At 30.8% G+C, this 14,720-nt stretch overlaps 1 protein-coding gene across 1 annotated transcript in view; it reads right to left on the bottom strand.

Annotated features, from left to right (window-relative positions):
* Positions 1-86: 86 nt before the first annotated feature.
* LOC122535711 (potassium voltage-gated channel subfamily KQT member 1-like) overlaps positions 87-14,720 on the bottom strand; it is a 28,268-nt gene continuing 13,634 nt past the window's right edge. Inside the window, exons 4-6 of the mRNA XM_043667466.1 lie at positions 10,814-11,020; positions 260-280; positions 87-164 (exon numbers count right to left, since the gene is read on the bottom strand). Of these exons, the coding sequence (XP_043523401.1) occupies positions 102-164; positions 260-280; positions 10,814-11,020 (291 nt within the window). The 3' untranslated portion in view covers positions 87-101. The remainder of the gene's footprint in view (positions 165-259; positions 281-10,813; positions 11,021-14,720) is intronic.

Below are 14,720 nucleotides of genomic sequence, written 5' to 3'. Positions count from 1 at the left end.
GTGTGTGTGTGTGTGTGTGTGTGTGTGTGTGTGTGTGTGTGTGTGTGTGTGTGTGTGTGTGTGTGAAAGCTGAAAGTTATTATTGGCTAAAATATTAAATTTTAATATTTGAAACATTCAACAGACTCGCACGTGGCCAGTGATGCCAAAAATGCGACATATTCCTGTTAAGTGACAAAAAAATGTGAATAATAATTGATAAATAAATAAACATGCAAAAGAGTAAAAATTGAAATAAATCTAAATAATCTTTACATACCATCTTCTTTACACAAATCAACTGAAATATATTAGGAACACATTTTATATATATCGTATCAGGGAAAATAAATAACTAACAGGGAAGATAAATACTGTTTATATAAGCATCATATAAACTTTAATAGAAATGAGTAAACAAATAATAGTAAGAGACAAGAAAAGACAAAAAAAAAAGGAAAAGTAAACATACTGAGAAATAAACTTATTATTAGTAGGCGCAGCTTTTTGGCAGCAGATGCGCGAAATACTAATGTTTCTGGTATAAGATTTCTTCTTTTTTTCATGACATTTTTGAGTACCGAATTGATTCGAAAGTTTCATATAGTCGAAACTTAAGTTGCTCGAAATATTCAAAATTATTTGTACTAGTTTTATATTTATATTAATGTTTTTTTCTAATTAATTTAAGTTTGATTAATTAATATAATTAATATAATTAATAATAGATGGGCAAAAAAAAGACAAAATAGGGGGATAATAATTTGCAACAATTGTGAATATTAACAAGCAAAATTTTCCAAACAAAGTAATTAAATAATTACGAAGAATATTATGTTTAAAAAATTATATTTAATTTAGCTTCTAAAAAATAGAAAGAAAATTTGAAATAGGAATGTATCAAAAATGAATATTATAAAACAAAATCTTTATGTACATACAATACTTATATATATTTCATAAGTTTATGTACACAAACATGATACAAGTTTAAATTAGGGCATTTGACTCGAAAACTTTGTTTGATTTTTAGATTGATAGCAGATGCGATTTGCATAATAATCAATAGTTACGTTTGTAGTAAATTTATTTGTAATAAAAATGTTACATGGTTCATGACAGGAAGAAATATAAATAACATATTTAAAATTAAGCCTCTATTTAAATTTAAATCACATATGATTGATGCTAAAAATAATGGAAGTTGTACTTGTATTGCTATAGTAATAAAATAAAAATAAGTTAATTGCATCTTACTCGCAAGAGATGATCCGTAATCAGGAAATTCAGAAAATTATGAAAGTTTGGAATGAGTAGTAATAAGTAATATATTATGTATTAAAAGTAATTCTTTTCCTGCTAAAATTCACTCTAAGAAAGTAAAATTGAGCTCTGAAAATTCAACAATTTTTCGATTTTATATCGTAACTTGCAAACTATAAGAGAGTTATCAAAAATTTCTTTTTTTAATTATGACCATCTTATGACAAAAAATTCTTCAATAGTTATGTAACTAGAAAGAGTTATAAATAAAAATACAACCGTTCAGACGTGTTGACACCCTCTCGCGAGTGCCGTTCTATGAGTAACACATTCTATTGTGCTACGCTTGTGTACGTTATGATACGCTTACCACGACGACAGAATGACTCATGTGTGTGACTTCGACGAGCCTCCTGATAATAGCAATCCAAATATGGAATTAAATCTCTCACCGATAAGTAACGTACCGAATCTTTCAACTACGTAACCTGTAAAGTCTTACACTTCAGCCACGACAAATATTTCATTTCCCACTAGAATAAGCCATTATTCTGTAAGCGACACAACAGTGAAAGAATACATATAAGCCGTAGCAAAAATTACTGGACCAAAACGCTATCCGCTTTGTCTCTCACATATCCAACGAAAGAATCTGCATCTATTTCGACAGAAAAACTACGGCGAAACGTTTCGTTACCAATTATAAATCACTATCGATTAACAATATTATAACTACAGTCCGGCCTCTATTAGACCAGTCGCAAAGAATAGTTCTATCTGATGTCTCGCCTACCATACCTCATAGTTTTATTGAAAAATTTCCAACGGATCACAATATCAAACTAACCTCGAAACTTACCTTTCTACGAACTGGAATCTAAGAGAATAGTTTTTGCTATATTATGAGTTTTAGGAGGCAAATCTATATTAACCTAGACGATGTCACTAAGATCCCCGAATCGTTCCTAATTACTCATGAAGACACACAATACAGAATCTTTGTATCTACCGACAAAGTTAGTTGTTTCCTATGCAAGCAAGAAAGCATATTGCAAAACAATGCAATAACCCAACAAAACCAATTCCAACCAATAGTAACCAATCACCAAAAACACTAGAACAGCCAACTCATACTATCAATACTCAGGAAACTACAAGTAGCCCAACCGGAAATCTTACTAAAACTGGAAACAGAAAAATAAATGAAATCGCTACTACTAATGCCATTGTTACACTCGTGGACTACTCCAAACGACAACACGTCTGCAAATCAAATAATCCTCAAACTTTCATTCCCAACAAAAGGCCATTATCAACCTCCTCGAAGGCAGAAAAAGATCTTAACCTGACAACGGCAAGCTCAAACACCAAGGACTTGAACCTGATGGACTCAACTACACCAACCAACCTGAGGAAAAAAACCCAAACGCACTTAGTCACTGACTAGAATCATGGAAGGTATGGAAAGTATCGTAAGTCCAGCTAAATTTGTTCTGGAAGACCCTATAAATAACTTCCCACTCACCTACATCCAACTCAAAAGCTTTCTGAAGAACTCAATCGGCAAAGACAATCCAAATGACATTGCCACGGAACTATACTTCTGATACAAAAGTTTTAATCCTTATGCTTAAAGGAACCTACCTCTTACTTCCAGACCAGAGAATGAAAAATAGATTTCGTCGCCTAATAAAAAAGTTAGAAATTGAGCCCCCAACTCCTGTCGCCTTACAATTTATTCTATTCAACGAAACGCCACCATCCTTCTAAAGGACTTCAAACAGATCCACATAAACACTAAATCAAATCTACCATCTATCATGTCACTGCAAATCATTCAATGGAACTTGAACGGTTTCTATAACCGACTCGAATACCTTAAATTGCTAATTAAAGAAAACCAAAAACAAGTAATATGCCTGCAGGAAACAAATTTTAAATACCAAAATACAGGCAAGATCAAAAACTATAAGTCATTCTTCTACCCACGCAAGCGGAAGAGTTGCAACCTTTGTCAAAAATAATATTCGTAGCGAAGAAGTAAGGATCATAACTAGCATTGAGGCCATTGTCACAAAAATTTCGTATTCCACAAACCTATACTTATGCAACGTGTACATACCGAACAGTAAAAACCTCAAGGAAAAGGAAATTAATCAACCAACTACTCAAACCCTTTCTTATACGGCGACTTCAACAGCCACTCTCTGGGATTCTCACAAAATCGATAAACGAGGTATTATCATAAAAAAAATAATAAATTCAGCTAACCTAAACTTACTAAACACCAACGATCTCACACACCTATGTACAGCATCCGGACACTTCAGTACAATAGACCTATGCAGTCCATCAATCACACAGAACATCTCATAGGACACTTTAAATGACTTTTACGACAGCGACCACTACCCAATTAAAATAATATACAAACTCAACCGAAAGTTCGAACTCCCAAAACACTCAACATGGATACTTTAAAAAGCTAATTGGAGTATATTCCGTGAGCTATCTAAATCAATTTCTTGAATTACAAAATCAAACCCAGTAAACTCGGTTACTCTAAACTTAGCACTCGATTACTTCTCAGATTTCATCATAAATGCAGCAAACTCAGCTATCACGAAGACCAAAAACTCTATCAACCCCAAAACCAAATACAATCCATGATGGAATGAACAATGCTCACTAATCGTATAAACATTCCTTCAATAAATACAAAAGATACAAAACCTTAGAAAACCTTGTGGAGTTTAAAAATGTCGAGCCATAGCTCGCAAAGTCATCAAAAACTGCAAGAGACAATCGTGGATTGCATATGTATCGCCACTGAAACCACCTACGCTACCTTCACAAATTTGAATGAAAATTAGACCAATCAAAGGCTCGAATTCACAATTTACGATACCTGCTTTAACGAAAGAGGAAAGTTCACTTACCACAGACCTCAATGAAATAGCCGAGCAACAGCATTCCAAAAAAAAGTTCCAGCAGTAGTAACTACACTGAGGACTTTCTAAATTACAAACGAGAAACAAAATCCAAATCAACAATAGCCACAAACACAGAACTCGATGCAACCACCCTATCAGCTTTAAATATGCAAATCCAAATGTATGAATTACAACACTTCTTAAGCACAAACACCAGTCTAGGACCAGACGAAATTCCCAAAATCTTCCTAATTAATTTACCTCAAGAGTTCTCAATTATATGCTCTTACTTTCTAATTGTATTTGGACACACACCCTATTTCCAACCAGAAGGACAAAAGCCACAGTGATTCCCATCCTGAAATCAGGCAAGTGTTCAACGGACCTCAACAGCTTCCAGCCGATTGTACTCATAAATACTATATGTAAATTATTAGAAAAAATCATAAATTATAGACTTCGATGGTTCTTAGAATCTAATCAACTAATTTGTAACTACCAAAGTGGTTTTCGACAGTTCCACTCAACCTATGATCATTTAATTAACCTAGTCACACGTACGCGAGGCCTTTACCAACAAACAGTACGCAATTGCGGTATGTCTGGACAGCGAAAAGGTTTATGACATGACATGAAGAAACCGATAACATGATTATAACATGAAAATTATAACTCCGAATTATAACTCCAAAAACATGACCTCAAAGACAACATCCTAAACTTTATTAGCAATTTCCTGACCACAAGACCAATTCAAGTTAGCCAACAACAGGTTTCGGTCTCAAAAACCCTTGAAGAAAATGGCGTTCCACAAGGCTCTGTCGATATCCTGAACGATATCCTGAATACCGTAACGAACCCGGCCAAAGAATTCATATATGCCGACGACTTGACTCTTGAGTCTGTAGAGGAACAAATCTCCACAACATACAGACATTACTTCAAGAAATTCTGATAAATTACAGAAATGGTCACTCATCTGGCTTTAAATTCTCTGGCTAAATTGGAAATAATTACTTTTATCAGAAACCGACAGCGCCCAAATATTAGACTAACTAGACTTAATAACGTGATACTAAAGGAAACATCCTCTATCAAACTACTTGGACTAACCTTCCATCGCCAACTGGACATGGAAACTCCATATTGACAAACTGAAAACAGACTACAACCAGAGACTCAACATACTCAAAACAATCGCTGCAAACAACTGGAGGGCAGATTTAAATACACTGCTACTGTCATATAAAAAAATAATAAGATCAAAACTGGACTACGGATCAATCGTCTATAACTCTGCCAGCCCTAGCACACTAGAGGAACTAAACACCGCACTTAGAACAACTGTAGGTGCTTTTCGCACCAGCTCAATAAATGGTAAATGGCTCAGCGAAGTATCCAAACCACTGCTACAGACCAGAAGAAAATATCTAAGCCGCCTCCTTTCCAAAAAACCCTGTATATTAAAATCACATCTTCAAACAGAACTACACTTTACCTACGCAATCGAGGAAAAGAAGAACCCCTCTTCATTTCTACGGCAGAATAGATAATTATCTGAAAGAACTTAATATAGAAATCCAGACCACTGCAAAAAGACCAATCCATATTAGAACATCCCCCTTGGAACATCCCAAAAATCGAGGCCAATACCTCGTTGCTAGAGCATAGCAATAAGAAGACCAATTATATCATACTAAAATCCCTATTTCAAGAACTGTAAAACAAACTGCTAACCCAATTATACACTGATGGTTCTAAGATCCCATCTGGCTGTGGATATGCGATCGTTAGTGCTCAAGTGATTCAAAAAGTTAAACTACACTAAGAAGCATCGGTCCTTTTCTGCGAACTCAGCGCATTAAGGCATAGCATGGAAATCACTGCCTTCCATCGAAACAAGAACTTCCGCTGGACCAACGACACCAAGCCTGCCAAAGATCTTACACAGAAGCTACCCTAAGAAATAATTCGGTAACAATAATCTGGGTCCCCTCCCACGTCGGTATTATCGGAAATGAAACAGCCGACAAAGCGGCCAAAGAGACAGCCAACTCCTCATCCTCTAACCAGCTTCATAACAACCACCAAAAACTCTAACCCATACCTTGAAACAAAGGATTAAAGATGAATGGAACAACAAATGAAAAAATTCATCCCCCCCCCCACGACTAGTTACAATAAAAGAAAATTTAAAAAAAAAAGCATATCTCACATCCTTCCAAGACGTGGACAGGTCGTGGTCTCAAGGATTATATTAGAAAGAACCACCAACCTATAGACCATGCAACACTTTCCTGACATTTGAATATCATCTTACATTGCAGAAAACGCCCTACGAAAAGACAACAATATAACAAAAATCCCTATAGAAAACATCCTGAAGGACAAAGGAACCTACTGCATTACTTAAAACAGACCCATTGTACAGACCAATTGTACAACCAATTATAAACATAGACCTTCAGTCACTAATAACCCACTCAGTGATTGATGCGATTTTAAACTCCGGATAAAAAAAAGAAGTAAGAATATTAATAATTTTTTGAGTGAAATCTTTATCACTAATTTAAATAATTATGAAACAATATAATTACAGCCCTAGTCCGCTATATAAGCCAAGTAAAGGATGTCTCAAAACAAAACAAAAATAAAAAATAACAGAAATTTCTTTGGAGACATATTTTTCAAGAAAAATGTAATTAAATATGAGTTGAATGCATATATATTTAATGATTGATGTCGTAGTTTTCATTACATACTATTATTACAATTGTTTTTTGTACAATATTTATCTGAATGTGAAAAATATATACGCATCGATATATATTATGTACATGTGTATATAATATGAAATTATCGTCACTTATTCATAATTAATTTTCGTCTCTCTGTTTATGTGTGATATAAAAGTAGATATACAAATGAGAAACCAAATAAATTTGAAATTCTAATAAATTTCACTTTTTCAATCATTTTCATATCAAGATTTTATACATCGGATTCGTTTTGTGATAATCATACTAATATATGAACAAATTTCTATGTTTCAAATATTCCTTTGAACAATTTCATATCGTAAATATATTTTCTTAGTTGTCTAATCGTTGAATTAATCATTTTTGCATTCTCGCCAGTTTTTTTAGATTTAAAAATTTGTAATTATGTTAAAAATACAGAGCTAAATTGTATCTTACAATTCTTTTCATTTATTTTGTATGTTCATTTTGTATGTGCAATAAAAGATACAATTATAACATATAAAATTGCATAGTATATATCATATATCTCACATGTATGTTTATTTTTCAATATACGTATAATAACGTGAGATCCAGAAATTGGATTGTTAGAGCACCAATAAAACAGAGTTCATATATGAAAAAAATATTATGCTATTTTATAATTATTACCAGTAAAGATTTCACGCGGAAAAATGAATTTTACAAAATTTATTAATATTTTTATTTATAACTTTTTTAATTATATAGATAATTGAACAATCTCTCATCATAAAATAGTTTTAATTAAAGAAAGTAATTTTTGTCTAAAAACTTTTTTTTATCTCTTTCTTTCTTCTTTTCTTTATCGCGAGTTAAAACATAAAATCGAAAAATTACTAAATTCTGAGGACATAATTTCATCCCCTTAGAGAATTTCAATAAGAAACAAATTGCATAATATATTTTTTACTTATTCTCATAGGTTTCTCATAATTTTCTGAATCTTCGAATTAAGAATTATCCGTTGTCAAAGAAAGAGCAAAATCTTTATTAACTTTTTCTTTTCTAAAATATCATGAAGAAAGGATACATGACTTTACAATTAATTTATATTTGTCTCTAAAGCATTTCAACTTTGATAATCAAATCTTCTGAATTATTATACTCCTGAGTCAACTTTCATAACTGTTATATTTAAATAATCCAAAAACTATAAAACATTTTTTTAATTCTCAAAATATATCACAATATAAATACTGTTAAAATGCTAATTTTTCTGAAAAAAATAGTTATCAAAATATTTTTAACATTAAAAATAAAATTAACTTCAAATAAAATTAACTTCAAATAAAATTCTTCAATCAACAATTCATATCACATGACTAATAAATAAAAATAAATTCATGTTATTAATTTGCAAAACTAAATACACATATATTAATTAATAAATTACTCAAAAAGTTATCTTTAAATGAAATGGATTTCTACAATTTCTCTTTTATTATAGATAAAAAGTTATCATTAATTTGATTACATAATAAATTAGAGTGCGTTATGAGAATTTCACCTTAGAAAATAAATGAGGAGACAAAGACTCATATATATTGATATATTATAAATAATAAACACAATAGAAGAAGGATTGAAGGAACAATAGAGAAGCAAGATTTTGTTCGTGCTATGACACGAAAATAACTGGGAATATAGAATAATACAGAAGCTTCCAAGCAAAATTTGAAATTGCATCAACACACGAATAATCACGAACAACACTCAGTTATAATTATGTTTTGAATATTAAATGGCACATTGAAAACACAGAGCAGAACTCGCATTCTCTGCTTGCATCCATCCACTGCCAAATTATTTGCCTGATTTCGTAAGATAACTGTAAATACGATAGTTCCCTTCTTTCTATTTTTATCTCTTTAGTTTTCTTAAAATTTCGTAAATTTTCTTAATTTTAACAATAAACAACAATGTAATGTGCCAATAGATACATTCAGTTGGAATAATGTTTTTAAAATGACAATGAAATGTTACATATATATTTACATATATATACTACATATATATATTTCAAAAACTACAATTAAACGAGATTACTACCTTATTTTAATTGCTTTATTATTTATTTTTAGCTACTGCTCATAAAACTGAAATTTTGACTTATGTTAGTAATATTCATTCTTCACTGTTTTCTTACTCATATACAGAATTGCATTAGAGATTTTTAGCTTTGTTATTTATTAAGTAAATTTAAGAAGTAATTAGAAAATTTGTACTTCATTGGTAATAATAATATTCGATTATAAAAATACTAGTTGTACAAACAATTGATTGAAAACAACTCAGAAAGATTTTTATACTATGTTATATACTATCTGAAGATAATAATATATTTTTTATTGACTATTCATGAAATGTCGGAGACATAAATATGAATTATTGACGGAAACCTCAAAAAATATGTCAACTACATGCTTAAGTTTCTCTTCAAGCACATTGGAAATTTATAAAAGATTATAGAATATATTAAAAAATTTATAATAACTATCTTTGAAAAAGATTCAGAATTTATATTTGATTACTTTAACAATAAATATGTCAATGTCGTTTAACAATAATTTTCTAATGTCATCTTAAAAACATCTTATGTATAACAACTCGAATATGATTTCGATTCTATTTAATACAATTCCATGTAAAATATACAAGAACCTAATATGTAGGAAATTGTCAAGGAACACTTTTTTCCAAAGAATATCATGGACTAATGACAAAACTTATTAAACTTAATTTAAACTAATTAAACTAATAATAAATCAGATTTTTCACTTTAAAAAAAGGACCTAAACAAAGGAAACTAATTCGACGCTTTTTCCCATTGCAAAAGATATATATACTTTTATGTTACTGTAAAATCATGAATTTTTATGACTTTTAAACAATTTTATATTCATCTATAATCAACAAATTTACATGTTATTATTTTATATATACCCAAGTTAATTACTGCATATTTTTTGTTATAACTGTAATTGTTAGAAAACAATCCTTCCAATCAAAACATGTTTTGAATTAGAATATACTGATACTTGTTAAAAAAAGTTGAATAATTTATATTATTTATAAATAATTTCTAGTCTGACATTGATGACATAAAACTTGAAACAATCATCTTTAATATTCCATATTTTTCTATTTGTGATAATTATTCATTTTTATTTGATTTATATATGTATAAAAGATATAAATAAATAGTGAAGTGATAAAATAGTGTTATCAGAATAAGACTTGTATTAGAAATAAACATTTATCATATATACATATTTGAAAAAATGATTTGTAAAATAATCCATGAAAGTTACCAATTATTTAATATATACAATTATGTGCCATAAAAATCTTGGATTTATATTAAAATAAAGTTAAATTTTTAATTTCTTAATTTCTTTACTAGCAAGCTTATTTTCTACGAAACCTAACCCAAACCTATATACAAAATTCCACAATAAAAAAATAAAAATAAAAATTTAGAACTTTTACTAACTTGTCAAACTTTGACTATTATACCTGTTGCTTGTCAATTTCTAATGCAAGCAAATTCAATTTCTAACGCTTGACATTTTCCAAATATCGATACATTATCCTATCCATATCTAATATTTTACAGTAACATCCACAATAATCTATACAATGAAAGTAAACATCAATTAAGTTTCCAATCATGATAGTTTCAATTTAGTTCATCATTGAAAATAACTATTATCGAAACAATCCCGAATCAAAGAACGGCAAAGAATGAACGAATATCGTTGAATCAAACGACTCATAAGCAACTAGAAACAACTGCAATCAACGGCTATAGTAGCTACTGCCACTGAACTCGGATCAGAAGTAGCGAAACCTTACCTTTCCCAATGGTGTAGAAGGCTGCCCAGCCGGAGTTGGATCTTTGATGTAAATGTTCCAAGTGGCTACACTGTTGATAGCTTTATCGGCGGCGTAACATCTCCATAGACATTGTATCAACATCGCAGCTGCTGGTATTTGCCTATTGAAATGTTTCTGTCGTTGTTTTTGTTGGACTTTTAACGCAAAACCAGAGCCCAAAATTCCCTAAAATAAAAATTCAATATTTGTCTTTTACTTCTTAACACATAAAATGTCTAATTTTTAATATAATTGTAATAATATAACGGATACGTTATTTCCTTTCTAACTTTTCCACTGATATTAATAAGTACTGTACTGATTCTGACAAAAAATTCATTGAAATATATTTGTCAATCCTTTTTTAAAACAATGTTGAAATAATCGGTGATTAAAGTATGAAATTTATACCAAAAAATAAAAATAAAAGATACATGTACAATATTAGGAGAAAACAAACTTTTATCAACATATTTTATAAAAAGTTATCCAAATGATTGTGGACTATTCTGATTATTAATAGCTATTTAGAAAATCTTTTGTAAACTTCTTTTATACTTCAATACATTGCAATATTACCTATGATTAATGTTATTCTTTATATTCAATACATTGCAATATTACCTATGATTAATGTTATTCTATAAGTTTGTGTTAAAGCAATTCAACATATTTCATTATCACAGACGATTTTATCATAAAATTATTTTGAAGCTAATTTAAAAATACGTTTGATTTGGATATTGAGTAATATACTATTTATTTGAATGTTTGCAGAAATATACAAAGCACGAATGAATAAAATGTATTTTATGGACTAGAGAAAAGAAAATTATTTATTGATCCAAACTTTTCTCTAGACTTACACAATAGTAAAGTTTATATAATTAAATCGAATTTTTTGGTGTAAATTACGATTAATTTATTGTCATTGAAATACATATACTTGTCATACTAAATAAGGTATTGTTTGTTTATCATATAATCGAACTTTTAGAAACTATTCAAGTACTCTACAGTTCGTATATTTGATAATGTTAGCAAGACTTAAAACCGTAAACAGTCAGTGTTTGTTCTTTAGAAAGTTTATGAATTATCTAAATGAGCAATAAAAACCTGATTATTACATTATGATTATTACATTATGAAACAGGTACAGAAATTTTCATAGAATTATCATAGAACATAATAGATCTATTACATATTAAGTACTTTATATTAATAAATGTCTAATATTGTATTAATAAATATCTAATATTTCTAATATTTCGGAATATTTAACATTTGATCAATTATTTGAGATTCATAATTATTTATATTTAACTCTTGTTTTTCAAATTAACTTCTATCTTGATGTCAAATTGATAGTATTAGTAAAAAATTAACATCCACGATGAAAAAATAAAAAATTTAATTTGTAGATTTTTATTTATTAACATAATAGATTAAAATTTTATTTAATTACTCTCACGCAAAGGTATGTCAAAGTGATACATAATGAGGGTTAAGATATAATAGACTACTCAATATTTTATATTGTAAAGTTAAAATAATAGTATTAAAGATAATAATTTAAAATTCTTTTTAATAAAAAAAAATTATTTTTCTTTTGTTAACTGAAACATTAAATGATTTCATAAATAATCAGTCTCGGTTTAACCGTCGTACCGTACGGATGTCCGATACAGTCTCGCTTACGAGTTCCAATCCATATTATTATAGTGTTAGTGTTAGTGAAAACAAACGCCAATTTCGTACCTCAACACAAAGGAATACCACAGGAATACACTAACTAACCAACACCAACCTGCGGGGACCTCTGAGTACAGGGGTTCCCAATTTTCTAACCAAACGGAAACAAACAACTCCATTAAATCATACTCCCACGCAGCACAACTCGATGCATCACCTACAAAAGACCAAGCTATCATCATCCACGCAATAGATGACATAAGCCTCTAAGACTATGCCTTTGTAACAGGGAAACTAATCGGCCCCAAATCAATAAGGTACATTTCCAAAATCTCAAACAATCGAATTTGCGCATATCTTGATAAAAAAAGAAACTGTGCTACACCTAACANAATCTGCATAAAACAATAACGGTCAACAACAATATGCTAAACTTAAGACCAATGTTAACTCCGGCCCAAAGAGTAATTCTATCAAACATCGCCCCGGTCATACCCAACTCAGAATTTGAAAAAATTTTCAAAAGAAATAACGTCAAGCTGTGCTCCAGAATAACAACCCTGAAAGCAGGAATAACCGACCCGAAATACACCCACATCCTCAGTTTCAGAAGACAGGTATACATTGACCTCGATGACATTGGAAAAATTCCATCCACCTTCCTAATAACTTTTGAAGATACATCTTACCGCATTTTCACCTCCATCGGCAGCCTTTTCTGCTTCCGATGTAAACATCACTTAGCGAAAGATTGCCCGCTAACCCAAAATTCGAACATAACCGATACGACAATCCCAAATACAACAATTCCCACACCAACTCAATCTTCCAAACTGCCGGTAAAGAAGATTCCCATCACTACCGAGATAAATATTGACAATTCTAAACAAACAACGAATAAATTACCTACAGAGCAACTACCAATCCTTTTCAGTTCCAAAAGACCATTGTCACAATCATCAGCTGACGACAAACCGGACTATGTTAGCTTAAAAGACATAGACTCCATGCCTCCACCAACTCATAAAAAAAAATTGCAATAACCAAACTAAAACCACTTCCTCCCCAATCTCCAGTTTTCGATTTCGCCAAACTAGAGGAAATGTTAGCCCCAGCAAAGAAATAATAAATCCTTCTAAAGAAAAAAATCCTTCACATTATTCTCTTTGAATTCAGCTAAATTATTCTTAGATCAAGAGCCTCCTCCAAGCCACCTTCGGATCAGCTCACTCATTGGAAATCGCAAGAAACTACACCGATAACATTCCGACCCTTGTTCAAACTCTTGTTTGGAAGAAATCTACCACCATCAAAACGAAAGAAGCATAAAAAACAGAATACATCGACTTTGCAAAAAGCTTACCAAACCGACTGACATACCTGAATCGTCATTTAGCTGCTGAATCCGACATTGAATTTTCATAAGAGCCGTAATAGCAGAAAAATCCAAATCCAAAGCCCCTCCAAATACATTATGAAAACAATAATACAGTGGAACAGAAACGGTTACTATATCCATTACGAACAACTCGTAAATAATTACAGCCCTGATATTATCTGCCTTCAAGAAACAAATTTCAAAAAAAATCATCAGCCTACATTAAAATATTTCGACGCCTTCGTCAAAAACCGGGTAAACGAAAACCATGCTAGCGGAGGAGTGGCCATTGTAATTTCGAACAAATATGATTCTACTAAAATCCCATTAAATTCAAATTTAGAAGCCATCGCAATATTTATTTCCTTTCCAAAAAGAATCCACATCTGCAATATCTACATTCCTAATAGCTTCCCCTTTGAATTACAAGACCTTGAAGATTTAATAGCTAAACTTCCAGCTCCACTGATCCTGTCCGGAAACATTAACAGCCATCACGCTCTCTGGGGATTGATCAAAACTGACAGAAGAGGAAAGACTATTGAAAATCAACCTAACAATCAGAATTTAATCTTGCTGAACACAGGTTCCTCAACATACTTCAGCACTAGGAACGACAAATCAAGTGCAATAGATTTAACCTTTTCCAGTCTACACATAGCTCAATACCTAACATGGAATACTTGAAAAAACTATACAACAGCGACCACTTTCCCATAAAAATCACCTATGGAGACAATAGCACAACAATTCAAAATTATGTCCAACCAAAATGGCATATAAAAAAAACAAACTGGCCAGTATACCAAGAAAACA

The sequence above is a fragment of the Frieseomelitta varia genome, unplaced genomic scaffold (genome assembly GCF_011392965.1).
Source record: "Frieseomelitta varia isolate USP_RPSP 00005682 unplaced genomic scaffold, Fvar_1.2 scaffold_758, whole genome shotgun sequence".
Lineage (NCBI taxonomy): Eukaryota > Metazoa > Arthropoda > Insecta > Hymenoptera > Apidae > Frieseomelitta > Frieseomelitta varia.
Note: the sequence above shows the minus strand (reverse complement) of the source record. Positions and strands in the feature narration are given on the sequence as shown.